We start from the raw sequence: 25,773 nt of genomic DNA on the forward strand, positions 1-25,773 counted from the left end.
ACAGTGATAGCAAGTCCTTGAAGGCAAAAATCCTTGTCTTACTTATCTTTATGGTCCCATATTATAGCAGAGTGCTTGGCACAAAGTAGATGTTAAATAAGTGTTTATTGTAAAAGTAGAAGTGAATAATGTGTCTTCAAAAAAAAAAAGATACCCAGTCAAGTAAATATATTAAAGTTTTAATATGTTTGCATCTGAAACATACAAAAGCCTAAAGTCAATATCTAACTAAAATTCTCTAGTGTATCTTCATTATTATAAAGTTAAGTCTTTCGTCAAAAATTCAGCTCTAAAAATACGGTCTCAAAAATCATATATCTATGTATAACACTAAGACAAGTAAATTGTCGGCCAGGCACAGTGGCTAACGCCTGTAATCTCAGCACTTTGGGAGGCCAAGACAGGTGGATCGCCTGAGGTCAGGAGTTTGAGACCAGCCTGGCCAACATGGTGAAACCCTGTCACTACTAAAAATTAACCGGGTGTGGTGGCGGGCACTTGTAGTCCCACCTACTTCGGAGGCTGAGGCAGGAGAATTGCTTGAACCCGGGAGGCAGAGGTTGCAGTGAGACGAGATCACGCCATTGCCCTCCAGTCTGTCTGACAAGAGTGAAATTCCGTCTCAAAAAAACAGAAACAAAAACAAAACAAGTAAATTGTCTTAAGCTGCATCATCATCATCATCCACTGCAGCATAAATGGCTTGATTCCTCCTCTTAATTTTTTTTCTTTGTTCAGGTTCATGTTCATCACTCAGCCTCTTCAATGACACCTTGGTTAAGTCCTCTCCATTCCCTGATTCCACAGTCCCACCAGGTTTCCCCTCTCTATCAACTGTGGAATCCACCGTATCATCAGAAGACACAATCATAGAGCCTGGCAAGATCCTGACATCAGAGAAACTTGCAGAAAACTCAGAAGCTTGATCAGAAGGTTCTACAGATGGTGTATTCATGTCACTATGTGCACTTACAATACTATCTTCATCTTCTTCTTCTTCATCTAACATTATTTCATCTGGATTAATAGAAGACAGAGCAGATGTGTCTGTATTATATTCACTCCGGTCTTCTCCAGAGTCATTACTCTCCACATCATCCTGTTCTTCATATTCACCACACACATGATGTTCTTCCTTGGACTTCTGAAGCCTAACATTGATGTCTGTGATGCCAAGTTGGGCACAAAATTCAGTAGTCTGAGGATTGATCCTATGAATCAGCTGCATTTGTGTCTGTGGCTTGCTAGGATCATAACAAGCAGCTGTTACACTAAAGTTACACGGAACCTTGAGGTCATGATTCAATTTTTCCAACACTTCTTTCATACCTTCTTCTGTTGCACTATAATCCCACCTATAAAAGTACAAAACAATAGCTTTTTACATTTTATTAGCTCTAAACAATAAATGATGAAGTCTAATTCTAGACTTCAGGTGCAAGGATAAAAAACAAGCCATCTATCAAAATTCCATTTTTAAAGTTACAGTTAATTTAGCAAAGGACCATTTAGAAATAAAAATAATTCTTAGAAAAAGCCATCTTTAACTCATACTCCAAAACAATTTTAATGTGTGGACTACATCTTCACCATATTATAGTTTTATGTACACTTATTCACTTATAAATTTATTTGAGGTAATGCTCAACAGTCCATTTTCCTGTCTCTTTTAGATGGAAAACCTGCAAACTGAATTGTTCTGATACTCATTCAACAATAATTCCCTTGATTAAAAACAACAGTGGAGGCCAGATACAGCGGCTCACACCTGTAATCCCAGTACTTTGGGAGGCCAAGGGAAGTGGATTGCTTGAGCTCAGGAGTTCAAGACCAACCTGGGCAACATGGGAAAGCCCCATCTGTACCAAAAATATCAAAAAATTAGCTGGGCATGGTGGCGTGTGCCTGTGGTCCCAGCTGCTCTGGGGGCAGGGGTAAGAGGATCCCTTTAGCCCAGGAGGCGGAGGATGCAGTGAGCTAAGATCCAAGATCACACCACCGTACTCCAGTTTGGATAACAGAGCTAGACCCCGTTACAAAACAAAACAAAACAAAACAAAGATGGGAGACACAAAAATTATGAATGCAATGGAAAAAGCAGGTCCTAAATAAAGTCTGACTTACCTTGCATGCAGGCCATTATTTTCAGGCATATTCCATAGGTGACCAGTCACATTAATAAGATCATCTGTAGCCCTGAGAATAGTGAGCCATTCAATATCATATTCCAAGTAATCAGGAGCACTGGGGTCATGTTCTATCTCTAATATCTACAGGATGAAATCAACATTAAGAAATATATATTTATTTTTAACAGCCTAAGAACTTTAATATAATTTAATAAAATAAAAAGAAATTTAATTTAAATTTAATCTCAATTAATTTTAAATAAACCCATTTAATTTTAAAACATGAATAACTAAAATTCTCCCACAGAATTCTCAGAATATGTAAATTACAAAGAGCACAAAAAAATTCCGAAAGGAAAATTAATATTTTTTTAAGTCTCTGGAAGAGTACAACTATATTATAAAGCCACTTCGTTCTTCTTACCTGAAGAAAATCTCTATGTGGTAAGCATTTGTCCAAGGCTAAAAATTTGGTTGCTCTGGCTGTCTGTCCTTTATCCTTTGCCTGGACAATATGAATCGTGATTTAAGAAAGAATGTTAAAACAATCACAGTAATTCTTCATACACAGAATAGGATGAAAATAATCTTTATTACACATACCCCTAAGTTGTGTGTCAAAGGAATGACTGTTACTTTTCCAAAATAAGTTAATTCTATACCCACTTGTGCGATAAGAGAAGGCATTTAACTTCTCAGAGCTTCAATTTTCCTACAAAATTCAAAGCAAAAACTAATGATGATGATATTAACTCAAAGCATTGAATATACATAAATCAAAGCTTAAAGGATTAAAGATAAAAGGATTAAAGATAAACAAAAGAGCTTAAAAGTAAACTGGCAGAACTAAAACTGTACAATTTTTAGAAGAACCCATAAGAGAAAATCTTTGTAACTGTGGGTTAGGCAAAGATTTCTTAGCTATACCACCAAAAATAGATGTGATATATCCATAGAATGAACTATTACTCAGCACTAAAAAGGAATGCAATATTGATACATGCTACAATATGAGTGAAACTCAAAATCAAGCAAATGAAAGAAATCAGTTGCCAAAGACTATATATTTTATGATTCCATTTAAATGAATGTTCAGGAAAGGCAAATCTATAGAAACACAAAGCAAGTTAGTGCTTGCCTGGGGCTGAGGGTAGGAACAAGGATTACCTGCAAGCAGGCACAAAGAATCTTCGGGGGTGATGGACAAGTTCTAAAACTAGATTATGTGATATTAGCACAACTCTGGAAACTTACTAAAAATCACTGAACTGTTCATTTAAAACGTGGTTTTTTTCTTTCTTTCTTTCTTTTTGAGACAGAGTCTTACTCTGTTGCCCAGATTGGAGCGCAGTGGCATGATCTTGGCTCACTGCAAACTCTGCCTCCCGGGCTCAAATGATTCTCATGTCTCAGCCTCCCGAATAGCTGGGATTACAAGTGTGCGCCAACATGCCCAGCTAATTTTTGTACTTTTAGTAGAGACATACTTTCGCCATGTTGGCCAGACTGGCCTCGAACTCCTGGCCTCAAGTGATCCACCTGCCTTGGCCTCCCAAAGTGCTGGGATTACAGGCATGAGCCACCACGCCAAAACATGTTTATTTTATGGTATGTAAATTACACTCCAATAAAGTTTTTTTTTCAAAGGTGAATTGTCAGAAACATGGGGGGAATCACAAACATGTAGGTCATTGTGTAAAAGGTTAAAAAGCCTTTTCCCAGCATCTCTAGTTAAAACCTGAACTCCAGAGCATGGCCTCTAGAAGGCAGTCATGATCTTGTTCCAGTTTCGTCATGGAGGAAAAAACACAATGAAGCAAGCTACGTATCTCCTGCTGAGGACCAAGCATCAGTTCAGTTCTGGTGAGGTACAAGTTGAGTATGCCTTATCTAAAATGCTTGGGACCAGAAGTGTTTTAAATTTCAGATTTTGGAATATTTGCAGAATACATACTGGTTGAATATCCTTAATCCAAAAATCTGAAAATTGTGTGTCATGTCAAAAATTTCAGATTCTAGAGCATTTCAGATTTCAGATTAGAGATGCTCAATCTATACTAAGAAAAATGGAAGGCATGGATATTATAGGCAGATATTGGCAGCAAAGCAGTTCCAAGGAAAAGTGATCTTTGGTGCTGGTAAAGGGGCTAAAATAGAAAGTGTCAGTCAGAGGAGGTTGAGAAGCCAATTACAAAGAGGTCAAACATATCATTAATGCAGAAACACAATGAAAAGGGTAACCTCTCTGTCTCCCAGTGAAACTGGGAAGTGAGAAGAATAAATCCCCAATAGAAAGGGCCTATAGGAATATTTTCAGACAAAACCTTCCAAACTGTGTTTGAGGAACATTTTTAAAGTGTACCTCTAACACAGAAAAGTGTTTGGTTAAGTTTGGGAAGCATCACATTCTACTCGAAAGGGAATGCCCATTAGTGCAATAAAGACTCTCAGAAATTCTCTAAATGTTTCCAAGAAGAAATCTGTAACTCTGTTAACCCAGAATTTTCTAAACAGTTTTCCTATGGAATACTTTATGGGTAAGTCAGAGTTCAGCGAGAATCAGAGGTGAAAGGAAGAAATGCATACTTCCATAGAATTTTAATTATAAGTATATATTTATTTTCTACCTTCCATCAAGTACATCATCCATGCAGTTAAGCAAAGAAAACGGAGGATCATCCTGGACTCTCTTCTCCCCCAGTCACCAAATCACAATGATTCTCCTTCTAAAATCTCTCTAGAATCTACTTCATTCTCCGTATTCTCTCTTTGCCTTAGGTTAAAACCTTTTCTTTTGCTTAAATAGCCTGCTCTGCCTCCCATTTTACAGTACTCCAATCCATACACAACAATGCTGTCAAACTAATCTTTCTAAAATGAAAATCTGATTTCATCACTCCCCAAATTTCCCCACCATCTCTGGTTAAAACCTGAACTTCGGCCGGGCGCGGTGGCTCAAGCCTGTAATCCCAGCACTTTCGGGGGCCGAGACGGGAAGATCACGAGGTCAGGAGATCGAAACCATCCTGGCTAACACGGTGAAACCCCGTCTCTACTAAAAAATACAAAAAACTAGCCGGGCGAGGTGGCGAGCGCCTGTAGTCCCAGCTACTCGGGAGGCTGAGGCAGGACAATGGCGTAGACCCGGGAGGCGGAGCTTGCAGTGAGCTGAGATCCGGCCACTGCACTCCAGCCTGGGCGACAGAGCGAGACTCCGTCTCAAAAAAAAAAAAAAAACCTGAACTTCAGAGCATGGCCCCTAGAAGGCAGTTATGATCTTGTTCCAGCTTCATCAGTCCCTATGCCTTAGTCCCACAGGAACTACCTACAAGCGCTCAAACACCCCATGCTCTCAGACCTTTAGCCTCTGCACGTCAGTCCCTCTAAATAAAATACCCTTACAGTCTGTTTGTTCCTGGCACTTCAAGACTCAGTTCAGCTATCGCCTTTTGAAAACCTTCTCTATCGTCATCTCCCACGTTCCCATCCCACCAGTCTGGCTTATGTGCTCCCACTGCCTAAGTTTTCTCTCAAACTTACTGTACTATTTTGTAATTGCTTGTCTTTTCCCAGAATCATATATTGAGCTACTCATAAGAGGTAAGTTATATTTTACTTCTTTCTCTAACTTTACAACTGTGTCTGGTCCACAGATGTTCGATAAGTGTGTGTTAAATGAGAGAATAAATATTTTGTTTTCTACCTGATGCTGCATCAAGGCGGCAAACTTCACATGAAGGTGGGCAGAAAACCAATAAGTAGGTTTTAGATGCTCTAAAAGCTCTGAGGCAGCTGGACTTCCTAATGTGTTATTTTCCACTTCTTGTCGGAAAAAAGATTTAGTCTTAAGAAGTTGCTTCTTATTTCCATAATGATATATACTTCTTGGCCAATCATGAGACAAGAATATATCTATAGGCTGCTTCAGCTTTCAAAAGAGAAAAAGAAAAAAGAAAACTCTTAAAATAGGTTAATAAAAACAATCCCCTCCTTTTTCTCTACCACCATACAACCATTCACCCACTGAGATCTCTAGAATTCTGTGTAATTCATTTTAAGGACACTTTAAGAGAAAGATAAAAATACTAGGCTACTCATTCATCTAGGCAAAGAAAAGGTGCATTTTCTCTGCTCATAAATCACTCTTATTTTCAGTGGCAAGGCAAGGCAATGGAGACAGACTCTGGACTGCCAATCATCTAAGATCCTTAGCACTTAGCTTCTAAAATACACGACGACCATAGTTCTTTTCTTCTTTGGTAAAGAAATTACTACTTTGGGCTGGGGGCAGTGGTTCACGCCTGTAATCCCAGCACTTTGGGAGGCCGAGGCAGGTGATCACCTGAGGTCAGGAATTGGAAACGAGCCTGACCAACATGGTGAAACCCCGTCTCTACTAAAAATACAAAACCTAGCTGGGCGTCGTGGCATCTGCCTATAATCCCAGCTATTAGGGAGACTGAGGTAGGAGAATCGCTTGAACCCGGGAGGTGGAGGTTGCAGTAAGCCGAGATCATGCCATTGCACTCCAGCCTGGGCAACAAGGGTGAAACTCCATCTCAAAAAAAGAAAAAAAAAGAAAAAAGAAATTACTATTTTGAAGATCCAGAGAAACCAGATTTCACGAGACCTCTAACATGACTGATTCAGTAAACCCAAAGATTTATCAGGAAAAAAAAAATTATAATAGGCTGACATAGTATACACTAAAAAACTCTGTTTACTACATAAATTAGTATTTAATTAAACAACTAAAGGAAACAAAATATACTCCAGACTTATCTCCAGAACCTTCAAGTAATCTGAAACGAATACTCGAAAAACGAAATTAAAACCACTTAAATACCGGCTGGGCGCAGTGGTTCATGCCTGTAATCCCGGCACTTTGGAAGCCTGAGGTGGGTGGATCACCTGAAGGTCAGGAGTTTGAGACCAGCCTGGCCAACATGGTGAAACCCCTTCTCTACTTAAAATATAAAAAATTAGCCGGGCGTGGTGGTGGGCACCTGTAATCCCAGCTACTCAAGAGGCTGAGGCAGGAGAATCACTTGAACCCAGGAGGCAGAGCATGCAGTGAGCTAAGATCGCACCATTGCACTCCAGCTTGGGCAACAAGAGTAAAACTTTGTCTCAAAAAAAAAAAAAAAACTTAAGTAACTGCTCAAGACAATACAAAATATTAGATATGACTAACCACTGAATAACTGGTATGGCCAATAGATGCAACAAAAATTCAGACTAGGGTAATGACTCTAAACTAGAAAAGTCATGGTTGGCTGGGCATGGTGGCTCATGCCTGTAATCCCAGCACTTTGGAGGCCAAGGCAGGAGGATCGCTTGAGTTTAGGAGTTTGAGACGAGCCTGGACAACATGGCGAAACTCTGTCTCTAAAAAAATACAAAAAAAATTAGCTGGGCGAGGTGATGCATGCCTGTAGTCCAAGCTACTCAGGAGGCTGAAGTGGGAGGATCACCCAAGCCTGGCAGATTGAGGCTGCAGTGAGCCAAGCCATGATCATACCACTGCACTCCAGCCTGGGTGACAGAGTGAGACCTTGTCTCAAAAAAAAGAAGAAAAGTCATGGTTGGGAAATGGCATCTAAGTTGGGTCTTAAAGGACTGGTAGGATTTAGATAGGTGAAAGAGAAAATCTATTTGAGGGAACTGTATGCACAGAGCATAAAAGAAACACTTGCAAGCATCGTTAGGCTCCTGCAGAGGCTCTACAGACAGTGTGATGGGCATGAGTGCAGTCAGGCAGGCTCTACCACTAAACTTTGGGAAGTCCTGGGCAGGTTACTTACCTGTCTGAGCCTTGGTTTCTCATCCGTAAAGGAAAGAAGTTAAGAGTAAGATCTATCTCATAGGATTTGAGTGGAGATTATATGAAATACCAAGTGTGAAGTCTGCTTGGCCCAGTGTCAGCCATGTAATGGGTTCTCAAACGAAAACCTAGTCTCACCTACTCTGCAATTAAGCAGTGTTTCCATACCACCTTCACAATTTTCCCATTTCCTCTATCATCTTTACTATTACTTATTTTCTATTTAACACCATTACTTAATTACTATTACATAAAATGTTTAATATTTTCTTTAAAATATCACTTTAATATTTTCTTTTAAATATAATTTTATTTTAATAGGTATTCTTTAGTCTTACCCTAAGTAATATCTGAAATCATGAATTAAATGTTTCATTCTTACTAAAATAAACTCATAATTATTGAAGTAAAAAAAAATTTGCTGGGCACGGTGGCTCATACCTGTAATCCCAGCACTTTGGGAGGCTGAGGCAGGCAGATCACCTGAGGTCAGGAGTTCAAGACCAGCCTGGCCAACATGGTGAAACCCTGCCTTTACTAAAAATACAAAAAATTAGGCAGGTGTGGTGGTGGGCACCCATAGTTCCAGTTACTCAGAAGGTTGAGCCACAAGACTCGCTTGAACCCAGGAGGCGGAGGTTGCAGTGAGCTGAGATCACGCCACTGTACTTCAGCCTGGACAACAGAGTGATATTCTGTCTCAAAAAAAGAAAAACAAAACATTCATCGTGAAACTCCTAAAAACAACTCAAGATCCACATTAAAAAAATACTGAATTGCTCTTCTTGAAAGTAGCATACCAATATGACCAAAATACATTTTGGTACAGAATTACTTCAAAATTTTTTCAAGTCTGCTGTAATGCACTTTTTACATACCTGTTTTAATTTATAGACTTCAATATTTCTCACATGATATATACTCCTGATTGTAGATGAATTATAAGGGGGGCACTCAAAATGACCTTAGATTGAAGAAGAAAAAAAAGCTATATTCAATTTCCTTAAACACTGCAAATACAAAGACATATACACAAGTTTCCAAAATATCATGTACACCTTCAGTATATATGATTTTAAAAAGTTATCTAGGGAAATTTTTTTAAAAGATGGTGGACTGCAGTCTCCTGTGCGGGCTCAACTAAGGGTGTATGTGCTTTCTAAGGTCCCACACATGGTTGCTGGCACACTTCAGTTACTTTCTAAATGTTGACTGGAGACTAGTTCCTTACGCCCAATATTAATAAAATAACAAATTATTGTTGTATTAAGCCAAAAAAGAAATATGTGTATTACATGCATAAATGATATCCCTGAGATAAAACAGAAAAAACTGATAAACATCTTCCCAAGAGTGGTTCCAATTTGTACTCACACCTGCCACAGAGAAGACAGCCTATTTTGTACCTCCATTTCAACAGTTTAGAATAAGAAAGAGCCAAGCGGCAGGGAACAGACTTGTAACAGTTACATTCAGGATGTAAGTTTTAGCTGCCAACTTAATTCATGAAATTTGTGAAATTGATGTGAATCCAAGCTATTCCTTTAATTTTGAAATCAAGGTATAATTCATTCAAACACAATGAAATGAATAGGCAGTTGTGATATACTTATATAATGGAATATTATTCACAGATGAACAGATTAGATTACATGTATCAACACGGATTTCAAAACATGTTAAAGAAGCAAGTTGGAGAAAGATACAAGCAATATGATACATTTATATGAAGCTTAAAACAAGTACATTGTTTAAAGCTCTTATACATGTGGTAATGATGTAAAATAATCAAGTAAATTATAATCACCAAATTCAACATAGTGACTGCCTGGCAAAGAGAGGGAGGGAAGAAAAGAAGGGAATGAGATTGAGGACAGATAAACAATGAACTTTAATTGTATCTATACTGTTTTATTTCTTAAAAATAAAAATAAAAACTAGCAAAATACTAAGACGTGATAAAACTAGATCAAGGATACAAAGATATATGAAAGAGTCAAAGTATATATTATGCTTAAGTTACTCTGGGGCATGCGAGTTCTAAAGTTTAAAAATAATTCTCAAAACAATACCTTTCCGATAGTCATGAGATTTAAAGATACCAGAGATTCCACCGATCCTTACACCTCGGTATTTTACCACACCAGCCAAACCTAAACAGTACAGTTAAATAAAATTACTGTAGGTAAAAGGAATCTCTTTACACTGACTGAATAAACCATTCCATTTAGATGGAATTCCACACAGTTCTAAAATTATTTGAAAATCAAGCACCATGATGAGGTTACCCTTTTTACATAATAATATGCCAACAGTGTATTAGGGATATATTATAAAAGTATATAAAGGCAAGGTCTGGAATTAGATGAGCCAAAACATTAAGTAGATTGCGGAAGGGACAAATGAGATAGGGTGCTGAAAGTGAAACAGACATAATTTGGTAACTAACTGAATACACGGGGGAGGTAGTGGGAGGCGGAAAATGTCCTATGATGGACTTACATGTATAAACCTGAAAATCAACAGGTAAGGTATAAAGAACCTGCAGCTTCTAGTTTCATTTCTGATTGATCATCTTCTGACAATTTCACTTTTTCACAATATTGTAATATAGAACGAATACATCAAAAGATGATCAATAAGTAGCAAAGTAGGGAAACTAAATTTCTGAAATTACAATCTCATCATTGGTAAAACCTATAAACAGTTCTAGAAAGAATATACATTTAAATAAAGGGATGAAGCTAGGTGGGATGGCTCATCCCTGTAATCTCACCACTTTGGAGGCCCAGGTGGGCAGATCACTTTGAGCTTATGAGTTCGAGACCAGCGTGGAAAACATGGCCAAACTCAGTCTCCACAAAACAATACAAAAAAACAAAAAAATTAGCCAGGCATGGTGGTACACGCTTGAAGTCACAGCTACTTGGGAGGCTGTGGTGGGAGGATGGCTTGAGCCTGGAAGGCCAGAGGCTGAGATGAATGAGCTAAGATGGAGCCACTGCACTCCAGCCAGGGCAACAGAACCAGACCTTGTCTCGAAAAATAAAGGGATGAAAAGGCTATATAGTTTATAGGGACTAATATTGAAACAATCTAATCAAATCTGTCAATCTAAAAGCAGATTATAGGAAATGCAGAGGATAAAAGGAATCCAATCAGCTAAACCCTGAATGCAGGAAATGCCACAGGACAAATTTCGTGTTTTCTTCAGCAAGTAAATGGCATGAAAAAGAGAGACAGGGAGATTATTATAGTCTAATAGACTTCAGAGTCGTGACAACCAAATGAAATGGGCTGGCCTTGTCTGGGTCCTATTTAAACCAATTGTAAAGCAGACATCCCTAGGTTAAGCAGGGAAATCTGACCATGAACATGGCAATAGATAATGAGTACTTCAGTTAAGTATAATAACAGTACTGTAGTAGTATTTTTAAAGATCCTCATCACTTAAAAACATGTACTGAAATATGTATAAGTGAAATAATCTAACAGTTGGATTTGCTTTAAATACTCTAGTCATCTCTTCCCACAAAAGAAAAAAAAAAAAAAAAAAAAAAAAAAACCAGGAGACTTCAATATAATAGTCGTTGAAGCTGGGTAACAGGTACTGAGATTCATCATGCTATACTCTACTTTTGTGTATGCTTAAGAATTTCTATTAATAAAAGTTTAAGGTCTTTTTTTAATTCAATAAAAATTATAAGAAAAAAATGAAGCGATTACAAATAGTGTGTGAGGTCTTTCAATTATATTAGCTAGTGCTTAAAACACTAGATGAAGGGCATATTATCATGATCAACCATTTAATAATTAACTATCTTAATTAAATTTTCATGATTAACTATTTAAATTAATGACATTCTCCAAACACCATACCTGTCAAGACACAGCCCAACTAGCGCAAATCCTGATAGACTCTTCCATCCCGGGAAAAAAAATTATCCACAAACACAATCACATACCTAAATAATAAATGTTTGGTGCCACCCAGCCACCATAGGGTAACTCTTGCAAATGATTTGAGGCTTCATGGTTTCCCCCAATGAAGAGCGTGAGAACTGGGGCCTTTTTCTCTCCAGAGTAATACCTAGAACATAAGAGCAAAGTCAGTTACCACAATTGGGCATACTAGAAAAGCAAGTAAGTTCTGAAAAAACAACAACAAAAAGAAATTGACCTCATCATAAAAAGTTAAAAAGCTCTTTCAAAAGGAATTGCCCGGGGCTGGGCGCGGTGGCTCACTCCTGTAATCCCAGCACTTTGGAAGGCCGAGGGGGGCGGATCCCCTGAGGTCTAGAGTTCGAGACCAATCTGGCCAACGTGGTGAAACCCCGTCTCTACTAAAAATGCAAAAATTAGCAGGGTATAATCCCAGCTACTCGGGAGGCTGAGGTAGGAGAATCGCTTCAACCCAGGAGACGGAGGTTGCAGTGAGTCAGGATCGCGGTACTGCACTCCAGCCTGGGCAACAGAGTGAAACTCTGTCTCAAAAAAAAAAAAAATTGCCCAGTATCCATCCTTGCCCTTAGGAATGAAGAGCTTCCACCTTGGGCCTCAAGTCAGTGCCTGTTCAAATAAGTCAAGAACTGTGTCGAGTTCATTGCCATAACCTTATCTTTCTAGAACCACAAGCACATAGCAGGCGCCCAGTAAAAACTCCAGGATCACTAAATGAACTAATTCCAGAGTCCTATCAAGTACAAGGTAGCTATCTAAACCTGTCAGCTTCTTCCTCCAGGTTGTCCCCTCCCAGGCTTCGATCCCGTGTGAAATGGATAAAGATGGGTGTATGGAAAGAAGGAAACTGACATTTCCTAAGCTCCTAATGAGACAGGGTGCTGAAAGTTAAGCAGACACAATTTGGTACCTAACTGAATATAGTACCTAACTGAATACATTTCCCGCCTCCCACTACCTCACCCCTGTATTCAGTTAGGTACCAGTTAAAGACACAGAGCGAACAAAGGATCTAAGGGAAACAGGCAGCCAGGGGCAGAGGGAAATCGAACCCAGTCCCACGCCGCACCGCCAAGTCCCGGCCCGGACCGCGTCCTCACCTGTAGAAGGTTTGCATGTGGCGGTACTTGGGCGGCACGGCCATGCAGCGTAGGTCCGCCTCGTTGCGCACCGCCTGGAAGTCGCCGCAGCACAGCAAGAGGTCGACAGGCCCCGGGCCGCGCCGCTCCGCCAGCGCCAGCGTCTCATAGATCTTATCCAGCTCGCCGTGGCAGCAGCCGGCCACAGCCACCCGCATTCTGCCGGCCCAAGGAGGTGAGCGCTGCCTGCAACGCACTACACCACAGCCTGCCCAGGCCCGAATGATCGCTCAGCTCCCGCCAACTTTAATAAGTAGAGCCACAGCCTGGTGTAGACGCCTGCAAAATAATTCACTTCCGGTTTCCAGATCTCGCGATAGAGGAACAGGGAAGGTCAAACCTAACTCCGGGATCCCAGGGAACTTATTTTCTTTTTTCTTTTTTTTATATTATTGTTGTATGCAGTCAATATTTTTTTCGTATATACATCCACAAATGTACTCTTTCCATTCTTACTCTCTTCTTCCTGGATTTCCATTTTTCTCTTTGGGATCATTTTTCTTCAGTCTGAAGAACTCAGTTTAGTTTTCCTGTTTGTTTAGTGTAGGCCAACCACAGATGAATTTTTTTCTAGATATTTGTTTGTTTAAAAATGTCTTTCCACTCTGGGCAAAATGGTGAAACTCTATCTCTACTAAAAATACAAAAATTAGCCGGGCTCGGTACCGGAGGTCTGTAATAACAGCTACTCCAAAGGCCGAGGCAGGAGAATTCCTCAAACTCAGAAGGTGGAGTTTGCAGTGACCCGAGATCACGCCCCTGCACTCCAGCCTGGGCAACAAGCGAGACTCCGTCAAAAAAAAAAAAAAAAAAAAAAAAAAAAGGAAAGGAGAGGAGAAGGGAGGGCGGGGGAGGGCGAGACTCCCTCTCAAAAAAAAAAAAAAAAAAAAAAGAAAAAAGAAAAAAGAGAAAGAGAGAGATAAGAAAAGAGGCCGGTTGCACTGGCTCACACCTGTAATCCCAACACTTTGTGAGGCCGAGGCAGGTGGATCACGAGGTCAGGAGTTGGAGAGCAGCATGGCCAACATGGTGAAACCCCATCTCTACTAAAGATACAAAAAATTAGCTGGGCGTGGTGGCTCACACCTGTAATCCCAGCTATTTGGGAGGTTGGGACAGGAGAATCGTTTGAACCCAGGAGGCAAAAGTTGCAGTGACCTGAGATCGTGCCATTGTACTCCAGCCTGGGTGACAGAGTGAGACTCTGTCAGAAGGGAGGGAGGGAGGGAGGGAGGGAGGGAGGAATCTTTGTTTCACCTTAATTTATAAAGGATGTGTTTACTGAGTACTGAATACTAGTTAAGCAGTGTGTTTTTGTCTTTGTTTTACAAAGCATTTCAAAAATAGCATTCTATTATATTTTGACTTGCATTATCTTCTATGAGAAGTCACCTATACACTTAATTTTTTTTCATTGAAAGTAATGTGTCTTTTTTTTTTTTTTTTTTTTTTTTTTTTTTGAGACAGTCTCTCGCTCTCTGTTGCCCAGGCTGGAGTGCGGTGGCATGATCTCGGCTCACTGCAACCTCTGCCTTTCGAGTTCAAGCGATTCTCCTGCCTCAGCCTCCCAAGTAGCTGGGATTACAGGCGCACACCACCATGCCCAGCTAATTTTTTGTATTTTTAGTAGAGACGGGGTTTCACCACGATGGCCAAGCTGGTTTCGAACTCGTGACCTCAAGTGATCCTCCCACCTCGGCCTCCCAAAGTGCTAAGATTAAGGTGTTCGCCACTCCGCCCGGCCAGTAATGTGCCTTTTTCTTTGCTGTTTACTGTTAATCTCTTTCTCTTCTTTCTCTCCCTACTCCTTACAGCTATTTTAATAAAATATGTCTAAGTGTTTTTTGTTTTGTTTTTTTGAACCTATCTCATTTATGCTTTCTGAATCTATAGCTTGGTATCTTTTTTCAGTTTTGGAAAAATCTTGGTCAGTTTCTACTTAAATGTTGCTTTTTTTTTTTTTCCCCCTGTCTTTTCCTACTCCTTTGGAATTTTTCCATGGTATTTTATCTATCTTTTATTTCTGTTCCATAGTTCTCGTTTTTATCAGTGTTTTATTTTGGATAATTTCTAATAACCTGTCTTCTAGTTTACTAATCCTATTTTGTTCTATTTCCAATGTATAAACTCATTTGTTAATGTTTTAACATAGTCCTTTTCAATTTTAGGATTCATGTTGGATTATTTTCCAGTAAAGCCAATAGTTTAAAGAGATTCTTTATCTTTTAATTTGTTTTCTTCATCTTTTCCTCTCTTTCTCTCATATATTAATCGTAGTTATTTTAGGTTGCCTATCTTCTAAGCCCAATATCTTATCTGCAGAGCTGATTCTATTGTCTATTTTTGTTTCATTGGATTCTTAGTTTAAAAATCTCGTTTCTTGGCCGCGGTGACTCCCGCCTGTTGTCCCAGCTTTGGGAGGCCAAGGCGGGTGGATCTCTTGAAGCCAGGAGTTCGAGACCAGCCTGGCTAACATGGTGAAACCCTGTCTCTACTAAAAATACAAAACTTAGCCCGGCGTGGGCCTGGCGCAGTGGCTCGCGCCTGTAATCCCAGCACTTTGGGAGGCCAAGGCGGGCGGATCACGAGGTCAGGAGATCGAGACCATCCTGGCTAACATAGTGAAACCCTGTCTGTACTAAAAATACAAAAAAATTAGCCGGGCATGGTGGCAGGTGCCTGTAGTCCCAGCTACTCGGGAGGCTGAGGAATGAGAATGGCGTGAACCCGGGAGGCGGAGCTTGCAGTGAGCGGAGATCGCGCCACTGCACTCCAGCCTGGGCGACAAGGCAAGAAAACTTAGCCAGGCGTGATGGCGCACGCCTGTAAGGGCTACTTGGGAGGCTGAGGCGGGAGAATCGCTTGAACTCGGGAGGCGGAGGTTGCAGTGAGCCGAGATCGCGCCACTGCACTCCAGCCTGGGTTACAGAGTGAGACCCTGTCTCAAAAAGAATAAATAAATAAATATCTCGTTTCTGGTCTATCTGTATCTATATCTATATCTATATCTATATCTATATCTATATCTGTATCTGTATCTATATCTATATTTTCCAGGGTGCATGTGCAGGATGTGCAGACTTGTTACACAGGTAAACGTTTGCCGTGATGATTTACTGCACCTATCAATCTATCACCTAGATATTAAATCCAGCATGCATTAGCTATTTTTCCTGATGCTCTCCGTACCTTGCGGATCACTTGAGGCCAGGAGTTCGAGACCAGCCTGGCCAACATGGCGAAACCCCGTCTCTCCAAAAATACAAAAATTAGCAAGGCATTGTGGCACATGCCTGTAGTACGAGCTACCCGGAAGGCTGAGGCAGGAGAATTGCTTGAACCCGGAAGACGGAGTCTGCAGTGAGCGGAGATTTCACCACTGCACTCCAGCCTTGGGGACACAGCAAGACCTTGTCTCCAAAAAAAGAAAAAAAAGAAAAAGAAGAAGAAAAGAGGATTCTTGGGCTTGGTCTGTCTTCACCTATCTTTACAGGTCCTTGAGTCCTAGCAGTCTCACGGATGCTAAAATTCAAAACTAGGATAGTAAATAAAATCCCCAAAAGTAGGAATTTAGTTTGATAAAATTAAACCAAGATAAACGAGCAAGCAGGCGCAAATGGTGGATTCCTTAGGACGAACCTCTCAAGGCAAAGACAATTACCTGAAAGTGAATTAGAATTTAAAAAAATATTTTTTAAACACCCCAAAATAATTATTTTTAAATAAAACTTTAAAATCCACCGAGGATTTAAAAACTATCTCCCTCCGCCGGGTGCGGTGGCTTACGCCTGTAATTTCAGCACTGTGGAAGGCCAAGGCGGGCGGATCACTTGACATCAGGAGTTTGAGACCAGCCTGGCCAACATGGTGAAACCGTCTCTACTAAAAATACATAAATTAGCCCGGCGTGGTGGCGCGCGCCTACTACTCCTCCTCCTCCCAGCTTCTGGGGAGGCTGAGGCAGGAGAATTGCTTGAACCTGGGAGGCGGAGGTTGTAGTGAGCCGAGATCGCGCCACTGCACTCCAGCCTGGGAGAGACGGAGCGAGACTCCGTCTCAAAAACAAACGAACAAAAAAACAAACAAAACAAAAAAATTACCTCCCTCTAAGAGATTCTAAAATTATCAGTTTCTTTTTTTTCCTTTAAGTGGCCAAGGACTTTTCATTTTCCTGACAAATAGTTTTCCTAACTAGAATGCAAGCTAAATGAAAGTAGGTGAATATTTCTAAAACTTTCAGAAAGGAAGATGACCAAACTGGTAAATAAAGAATGACTGGGCCAGGCAAAGTGGCTCACACCTGTAAGCCCAGCACTTTGGGAGGCTGAGGTGGGTGGATCACTTGAGGTCAGGAGTTCCAGACCAGCCTGGCCAACATGGTGAAACCTTGTCTCTACTAAAGATACAAAAAATTAGCTGGGCATGGTGGTGAGTGCCTGTAATCCCAGCTACTCGGGAGGCTGAGGCAGGAGAATCGCTTGAACTTGGGGGCAGAGGTTGCAGCTACTGTACTCCAGCCTGGGCAACAGAGTTAGACTCTGTCTCAAAAAAAAAAAAGGATGAGTGACCAAGACAAAAACAAGCAAAGAAAACACCTCTGGAAAACTTAATCAAGAAAAGATAATCTAATCAAGGTAGTACAGAGAATAATAAATCCATCTCTTACCATGTAAAAAAATTAGTTAAAATAAATATTCTAAGAAAAAACACCAAAATTAATTAAAAATGAAGCAGTACATGTAAACAGAACAATGATAATAGGAGACACTGTAAAGATTATCAAAGACATGAAGGCATTGTGTCCAGAGTGATGTTGGAGCAATTTATTTCAAATTTACAAGGAAGATATAATTTTCATGATGTTTACATTGATTGGGAGGGTAGAAAAATATGGAAATCTAATAGTTCTGATTAGTTTTAAATATTTTATTTTCCTTCTATATAGATGTTGTTGAAATAGAGCAATGGATGTTTTTTACATTGTTAAATTTAACTTCTATATTTTATTTTTAATCTATGGGAATTGTTTTCCTCTAGATCTTTTTCCTCCATGTAAAAAATTTTAATTAAGGTATAGCTTACTTAAATTAACATAAATAACATTTTACATGCACAGTGTGATGATGCACATATGACAACCACCCATATCAAGATATAAAATATTTCCGGGCCAGCTATTGTGGCTCATGCCTGTAAACTCGGCATTTTAGGAGGCCAAGGCAGGAGAATTGCTTGAGGCCAGGAGTTTGAGAACAGCCTGGGCAATATAGTGAGACCACTTTACAAAAAAAATTAAAAAGAAAACATTAGCTAGGTGTGATGGTGGGTGCCTGTGTCCCTAGCTATTTAGGAGGCTGAGGTAGGAGAATCACTTGAGCCGGGGAGGTGGAGACTGCAGTGAGCCATGATCATGCCACTGCACTCCAACCGGGGTGACAGAGCAAGACCCTGTCTTAAAAAAAAAAAAAAGATTTACCAGAAAAAAACCATTAATTAAGGCAATTGACAAAATCTGAATAAGATCTGCAAATTAGATAGAAGTATATTAGCATTAATTTCCCAATTTTGATCATTTCACTGGTGTTATATAAGGGAATTCCTTGTTTTCAGGAAACACACACTGAAATATTTAGGTGTAAATGGACATCATTTCTGAAACTTATTCTCAAATTATGTATATATATCTTTACTTATCTGCTCATACCCGTATTGCAGGGACTAAAAGTTAAGGAACTGTATTTTTTGGATTCCCATGCCACCTTAGTTCTGGATTAGGTTTTACAAGTGGGAGGCACTTGTGTGAGATTAGGAGGCAGAAGAAAGGTGAAAGCTGCTTCTTTTCTGTCTTTGGCAATTGTGGTAGCAGCAGACAAGCCTGACCTTCTCAGTGGCGGCCAGCACCCTAAGCTTCTTTAGTGGTGATGAACGTTCTGCAGCTCCTGATCTCAAGTAAAATAAACCCTGCCTTTTTGCAACTTTAGGTCTTCCAATAACCTGTCACCTTTTTGTTTAAAAAACTTAGAATGGGTTCTGTTTTCCTGTGTGATATGCCAGCCAAGATGTTATTCATGTAAAAGGCAGCAAGCAGATGTTTTTGACCACTGAAAAGAACTCCAGGGAGACAACACTCATAGACCCTTCCTGGAAAAAAAAAAAAAAAAAGACTATAATGAAATCCAGCCAAATAAGACGTGAATACAAATAAGAATTCAGGAAGGAAGAACTGTGTTTAATAGATGGATGATTAAAAATGGAGCAGGGTAAAGGGATAGGAAATGTTGCAGGGTAGTTAATACAAGGTAGTTCAGGAAGGCCTTGCTGTTAGGGTGACATATTGAGCAGAAACTTTCATGAAATAAGGGAGTGCACTACGGGGTATCTGGGCCATGAGTTTTCAAGTTCGCTTATAAGTAAAGTATTACAAACATCAGGAAAAACATTCATCATTGCTATCCGTATGTTATAATTGAACTAAGAGATTATGGCACCTATTACCACCTGATGGCAGCACTCTACAAGAAAGCTAAGCAGAGACAGTGACCTATGCCTGATGCAGTAAAACTATAGTCAGTAGTTGCATAGAAAAGCAAACATCACAGACAGATAAAAGAGTTCTGTGGTGTCTCTAATCTCTGAATTTTAAACTTACCAGAAATTTTGTGGACTTTCTGATTTTAGCAGAAATAAAACAAGGAATATCTCCTGTGTATACATTTTATGGCTTCCAAATTATGTTCCTGTATTGTAAGTGGCAAAAAGATCAGATCTACTTTGCGTAATTTGTTATTTTTGCTTCCCTATTTGAAATGCATCTGCCTAATGTGGTCGCCCTTGCTTGAGGGGAGTAGGGGAGTCTTTCTATTACCTGGACAATCCAGAAGGTCATATAACCGTCAAAGATGGGCTGATAATATATATAATGTTTCTTCTTCACCTATAAATAATTGGGACTCTTGTCCTAATATGATTTTGGACAATCTGCCAGTGTTTCCACATCTACATCCTGGGAAGTACTTAATTATTCGATTAGACAAATGTTCATGGATAAGCCAGGATCTGTGTGGAATAGCATACAGGGCTTTGCCTGGTTCATTCCTATTTACACTTCAGGTCAGAGCGTGGGTGCCAGCTCTACCATAAGGCCCTCCTATGACCTCAGTTCTGGTGAGGTTTCTCTCCTATATACTCCCTTGGCCCCACACCCTCTCACTTACCACCCTACAGTGTAATGACTTGTTCACTTGATTCTCTTTACTTCTTGCCTGAAAGCTCTGTGAGAACAGGGAATATATTCATCTTGTTCATAATTGTATTCCACTCGTGGGCATTGTGCCTGGCACATAGTAGGTACCTAGTATCTATCTATCTATCTATCTATCTATCTATCTATCTATCTATCTATCTTTTGTCAAATGAATAAATTTCCAGGATCCTTAGCTAGGTTCTCTTTTTTGAAATTCTTTTCATTATTAAAATAAATTAAAATAGTTTATTTTTCATTATTAAAGAAAAACAGTTGCTTAATCCACAGTGACTCAATTTTTTACACTTACATTTTTCATTGTGTATTTCCTAAAAACAAGGGCATTCTCTCCATGACAGCAGTACAATTATCAAAAACAATACATTAGCAATGATACCTTATCTACAGACTTTATTCAAATTTTACCAATTTTCCCATTGATGTCCTTTGTAACAAAATAAAAAAAAAAGTTTTTCCTTGTCTAAGATCCAATTATAGATCACAGGTTGCATTTAGTTGTGATATCACTTTGGTGTCCTTTAATCTGAAACAATTCCTCAGTTTTTCTTTCATGATATTTTTGAAGGGTATAGGTGTGTTATTTTGTAGAATGTTTCTTAATTAGGGTTTATCTGATGTTTCCTCATGATTATATTCATGTAGTTTTGGCAAGAATACCACAGAAGTAATTTTGTGTTCTTCTCAGCACATCATATCATGGTGTTTATTGCATTACTGGTGATACTAATTATAATGACTTAAATAAAATGTTACCTACCATTAGTAGGTATCTAATGGTAGGTACTCTACTATCCTCTATTATCCTTAGTATCTTGTAGAGCGAAACTTTAAGACTGTGTAAATACCCTGTTTCTCTTAATATTTTCACCACTTAGTTGTGGCATCCATTTGTGGTTCTTGCTTGAAACAATTATAACTCATACAGTTGTCAAGTGGTGATTTTCTTTTTTTTTTCTTTTTTTTTTTTTGAGAGAGAGTCTTGCTCTGTCACCCAGGCTGAAGTGCAATGGCACAATCTCAGCTCACTGCGACCTCCGCCTACTGGGTTCAAGTGATTCTCATGCCTTAGCCCCCACATAGCTGGGATTACAGCCTCGCACCACCATGACCAACTAATTTTTGTATTTTTAGTAGAGACAGGTTTTTGCCATGTTGACCAGGCTGATCTCGAACTCCTGGTCTCAAGTGCACCCGCCTTGGCCTCCCAAAGTGCTGGGATTACAGGCGTGAGCTACTGAACCAAGCCTCATTTTCTAATTCTATCATTTCTTCTACATTTGTAAGTTGGAATTCTACCATAGCAGTAATTCAATTTTTAAATGAGCATTTTCTTTTTTACCGTGGTTTCTAATTTTAAAACTTTGTAAACATCTGACTACTTCTATTTTAGACATATACATATTTCTTTTCTTTTCTTTTTATTTTTTATTCTGAGACATGTTTTCACTCTGTCACCCAGGCTGGAGTGCAGTGGTACCATTTCAGCTCACTGCAACCCCTGCCTTCTGGGCTCAAGCCATCCTCCCACCTTGGCCTCCCAAGTAACTGGGACCACAAGCTCAAGGCACCATGCCTGGCTGATTTTTTTTTTTTTTTTTTTTTTTTGGTAGCAATGGGATTTTGCCACGTTGCCCAGGCTGGTCTTGAACTCCTGAGCTCAGCTCAAGTGAGCCCATCTCGGTCTCCCAAAGTGCTGGGACTACAGACATGAGCCACTGCGCCTGGCCAGGCATATACATTTCATACCTTCTGTGGACCTGATGAATTATTGATGCACTATTTCCCACCGCAAAAGCCCTTGTGGACATTCCTTTATAGGATGGTTGCTTAGATGAACATTCAGTAGTATCATCTGGGAAAGTCCTATTAAGTTCTGGAGGACTGTAGGAGCTCTGGAAATAATTTTGGAACCAGAGAAACCTGTACCCAAATTGATTCAGCCTCTTACTCCCCAAACAACCTTAAGCAAATTATGGAACCTCTCACAGTCTCACTTTTTTTTTTTTTTTTTTTTTTTTTTTTTTGAGATGGAGTCTTGCTCTGTCACCCAGGCTGGAGTGCAGTGGCACGATCTGAGCTCACTGCAACCTCCGCTCCCAGGTTCAAGCAATTCTCCTGTTTCAGCCTCCCGAGTAGCTGTGATTGCAGGCATGCGCCACCATGCCTAGTTAATTTTTGTATTTTTAGTATTGACGGGGTTTCACCATATTGGTCAGGTTTGTCTCAAACGCCTGACCTCAGGTAATCTACCTGCCTCAGCCTTCCAAAGTGCTGGAATTACAGGCGTGAGCCACTGCGCCCAGCCTCACATCTCACTTTTATTCCTGTCTGCTGAAGGCAAGAATGATGTCTTTATTCCACTTCAAAGCTCTAGTTCAGTGCATTCACAAGAAAACCTGTAGTTAGTGTCTGTTGAACTGCATTGTATCTCCTCTATACTATTGTCAGTCCATTTTCTTTTTTATTTAAAGTATTTCATCTGTTTTCAAGTCTTTTTAAAGATTCTTCTAAATTCGTTTTGGGACCATTCAGGTTTTGGTCTTCCTACACTTTAAATTTCCTATTTTTGTATAGATATATTTCTCTCTGGCTTTGTTTCTCATCTTAGGCAGTTCCACATAGATATTTATAAAGATTTTTCAGATTTTTTTCCAGCTACAGCTTGTTTTGCATTTCATTTTTTTCTTCGTTAAACTCACACTTTGTTGTCATTATTTTTTTCAGAAATTAATGCTGCTCTAAGAGTCATGGAACGACAGGGAGAAGTTTCATTTCTGTTTGCAGAGTAGTCAGCATAGATATTTCACTCTCCTCACCACAGTGCCAAATTTAACTGTTTTTGTTTTTTTTCTGCAACCTCCACCTCCCGGGTTCAAGCAGTTCTCCTGTCTCAGCCTCCTGAGTAGCTGGAACTACAAGTGCATGCCACTACGCTCGGCTAATTTTTGTATTTTTAGTAGAGATAGGGTTTCACCATATTGAGCAGGCTGGTCTTGAACTCCTGACCTCAGGTGATCCATCCACCTCAGTCTCCCAAAGTGTTGTGATTACAGGTGTGAGCCACTGCACCCAGCCTTAACTGTTTTGTTATCGTCACATGGAGGCCAAATCAAAAATTCCTTTTATCCTCCAATTTCTACTCATTACTTAGAGTGTACCTAAAGTTATTTATCAGCAAAATTTGAACTGGGAGAAAGATTTCTGATCTCCAAGCTCAGGAGTTGGCTATTCAATGCTTTCTTCCTGTAAAATGTCCATGTCAGCCTTCTGGATATAAAACAGGAAAGCCTGGGTAACAGAGGTAGGTGTGAGATGTCTTGAGTTACATTTCTAGCTCCTCCCTGCTTTGATTTCAGCCACAGCAGCAGTTAAGTTCTGTGTAAGCTCAGATTTATGCTGCCTATATCCTACCCTAAGATGAAACCTGCAGACTCTGCTTTTTTGTATCAGGTTAAGGAAGCCCGTTCTGTTTTGGGCACAAATATAATTCAGGAGGGCAGGGAGTTAATAGCCCTAGGGAAATCCTCAACCATTACAGGACGGTATTGATGGATAAATGCTGTAGCTTCAAGATGGACAATCCAGAGAGGTATTCTGTATGTTTTTCAGAGGTGAGTGAGGAATAAACAGTGGTATCAATAATGGACAATTATCTTGAATATTTCTTCTTTCTTTTCTCACTCTCCCTGACCTATCAATTTTGTTCCCTGAAAGCACTTCCTAAATAAACTACATGCACCCAAATCTTCGTCCCAGGCTCAAACTAAGCCAAAAATTCGTTCAACAAACATTTACTAAGTGACTGTGCTAGGTACTGAGACAGACAATCTAGAAGATAAAATTCCCAGTGCCTGTCCTGAAGTGTATAGCGAGACAAACAAGGAAACCATTAACAACAACAAAACCACCCTACAATTAAAGTGAAGTAGGAAGGCATGGGGGAACGGGTATCTAACCCCTGCCTGGGGGAGGCGATTCCTGGAGGATGTATTCCTTGAGCTAATGTATGGAGTGTGGATCAAACACAGTAGTAATGACTCTATATGCTATGTATGAGGGTTATGCTCTGCCGCATTGCAGTATGCAGTACATGATGTGATTTTAGGTGGTCCATGGATGGACATTTAAACTTTTTGTAGTTAATGTGTACTAGAATAAAAATAAGGAGCACAACAAACTTCAGTTCACAGAGTATTGTGGTTTCGGATAAAGCCAAAATTTTTTAATGAGTTGAAATTGGCTTTAAATAAAAATATTGAATGAATAATAATACCTAGGTGCAGACTGGCAAAGGTCGTGTAGGTGGTGTACAGACTACCCAAGTTTCAGAAATAGTATTATAGCAGAAGGACTACCTAAAATAAAATTCCTGCCTTCCAGGAACTCAACAGTTTATTAAGGAACACAGACCCATAAACAGGGGTGATAAATGCTATACTAAATTTGGAAACCAAGTACAGGAGGAAGACAGGAAAACAGTGAAGAGCAAAGTGAGGGAGAAGCTATCAGCTACAAGACCAGTTGGAAGGCTTTTGCTCTAGTCCAGGGGAGAGGTTACAAGAGCCTGAATTAGGGTGTGGCTATAGAAATGGAAGGAATACAAGTAATGTTAATAGGCTAATTGCAACTCTACTGTGAAAACCTTACTGGTTGCAAGCAGTACGAAGGTGAAACTTGTCCAACCAAGTCAAGGGCAGTGTTGCGCGCGCGCGCACGCACACACACACACACACACACACACACACACACACACACAAAGTAGTAGGACAGCTGAATTAATCAACTATAATTAAAAGCATACTTTTATTTGGCTTCGGTTATCAGAGTGTTTTAGTGTGAAATATTTAGATATTTGCCCCCATTTTCCCCACTTAACTCAGAAGCTGGAGAAATATTAACACATATGTATAACGCTTTCCATGTTTTAGGGTTTTTCTTAGCGCTTCACATTTGTTGACTCCTTTATCCTCATTAACCTTTATTTTACAGATGAGGAAACTCAAAACATAAGGTTAGATAACTTACCCAGGGTAAAGCAGCTGAGAAGTAGCTAGGAAGAAGCTCAAGCATTCTGGCTATTCTCAACACTACACCAGAATAAACGGGGCCGACACACAAGCTAAGGCAAGTCACACTTCTGTACTGGATCGTGAAACAATCACTCTTATGGTTGACAAAGGTTCTGGGATCGCAATTTCCCCACCTATAAAATGGAGATAACGACGCCGGGAGTTTGGTGCAGAGAGAGAGAGAATGAATATGAAAGTGAACTTCAAACTATGTATATGGCTCCACGTACTACTTTTTCCAAATATGAATACGGGAACCCACAAACTGCAATTTATCAGTCGGTAGAGCTCGTAGCGCCAGGGCGAGACTCCGCCTCTAGGGTCCCGCCCACCGCGAGCGGCAGGTGGGGCCGGCAGATCTTCTTTGCGCATGCGGAAACCGCTGCCC

General features: G+C 39.9%; 2 protein-coding genes across 3 annotated transcripts in view; one reads left to right on the top strand and one right to left on the bottom strand.

Annotated features, from left to right (window-relative positions):
• MRAS (muscle RAS oncogene homolog) overlaps positions 1 to 25,773 on the top strand; it is a 325,869-nt gene that overhangs the window by 81,594 nt on the left and 218,502 nt on the right. The window lies entirely within an intron of this gene.
• On the bottom strand, positions 164 to 13,360 carry DBR1 (debranching RNA lariats 1). Of its 2 annotated transcripts, XM_050779711.1 has the most exons (8): positions 13,014 to 13,360; positions 11,919 to 12,043; positions 10,026 to 10,106; positions 8,832 to 8,917; positions 5,833 to 6,057; positions 2,554 to 2,634; positions 2,125 to 2,270; positions 164 to 1,355 (listed from the first exon to the last, which is right to left on the bottom strand). In XM_050779711.1, exons 1-8 carry the CDS (start codon positions 13,208 to 13,210, stop codon positions 662 to 664), a joined length of 1,635 nt encoding a protein of 544 aa, XP_050635668.1. In that variant the 5' UTR covers positions 13,211 to 13,360; the 3' UTR covers positions 164 to 661. The 2 variants fall into 2 exon arrangements, with proteins under 2 accessions (XP_050635668.1, XP_050635669.1); XM_050779712.1 differs by lacking the exon at positions 10,026 to 10,106 and having other exon boundaries at positions 13,014 to 13,354.

The sequence above is a fragment of the Macaca thibetana genome, chromosome 2 (assembly GCF_024542745.1).
Source record: "Macaca thibetana thibetana isolate TM-01 chromosome 2, ASM2454274v1, whole genome shotgun sequence".
Classification (NCBI taxonomy): Eukaryota; Metazoa; Chordata; class Mammalia; order Primates; family Cercopithecidae; genus Macaca; species Macaca thibetana.

What these genes read in the sequence shown, in the direction of transcription:
- DBR1 (XM_050779711.1), bottom strand. Translation starts at nt 13,210, where the DNA reads ATGCGGGTGGCTGTGGCCGGCTGCTGCCACGGCGAGCTGGATAAGATC. An exon ending in CACATAGAGATTTTCTTCAG is followed by an intron (nt 2,271 to 2,553) that starts GTAAGAAGAACG and finishes TTCATCCTGTAG; the next exon opens with ATATTAGAGATAGAACATGA. An exon ending in AATAATGGCCTGCATGCAAG is followed by an intron (nt 1,356 to 2,124) that starts GTAAGTCAGACT and finishes GTACTTTTATAG; the next exon opens with GTGGGATTATAGTGCAACAG.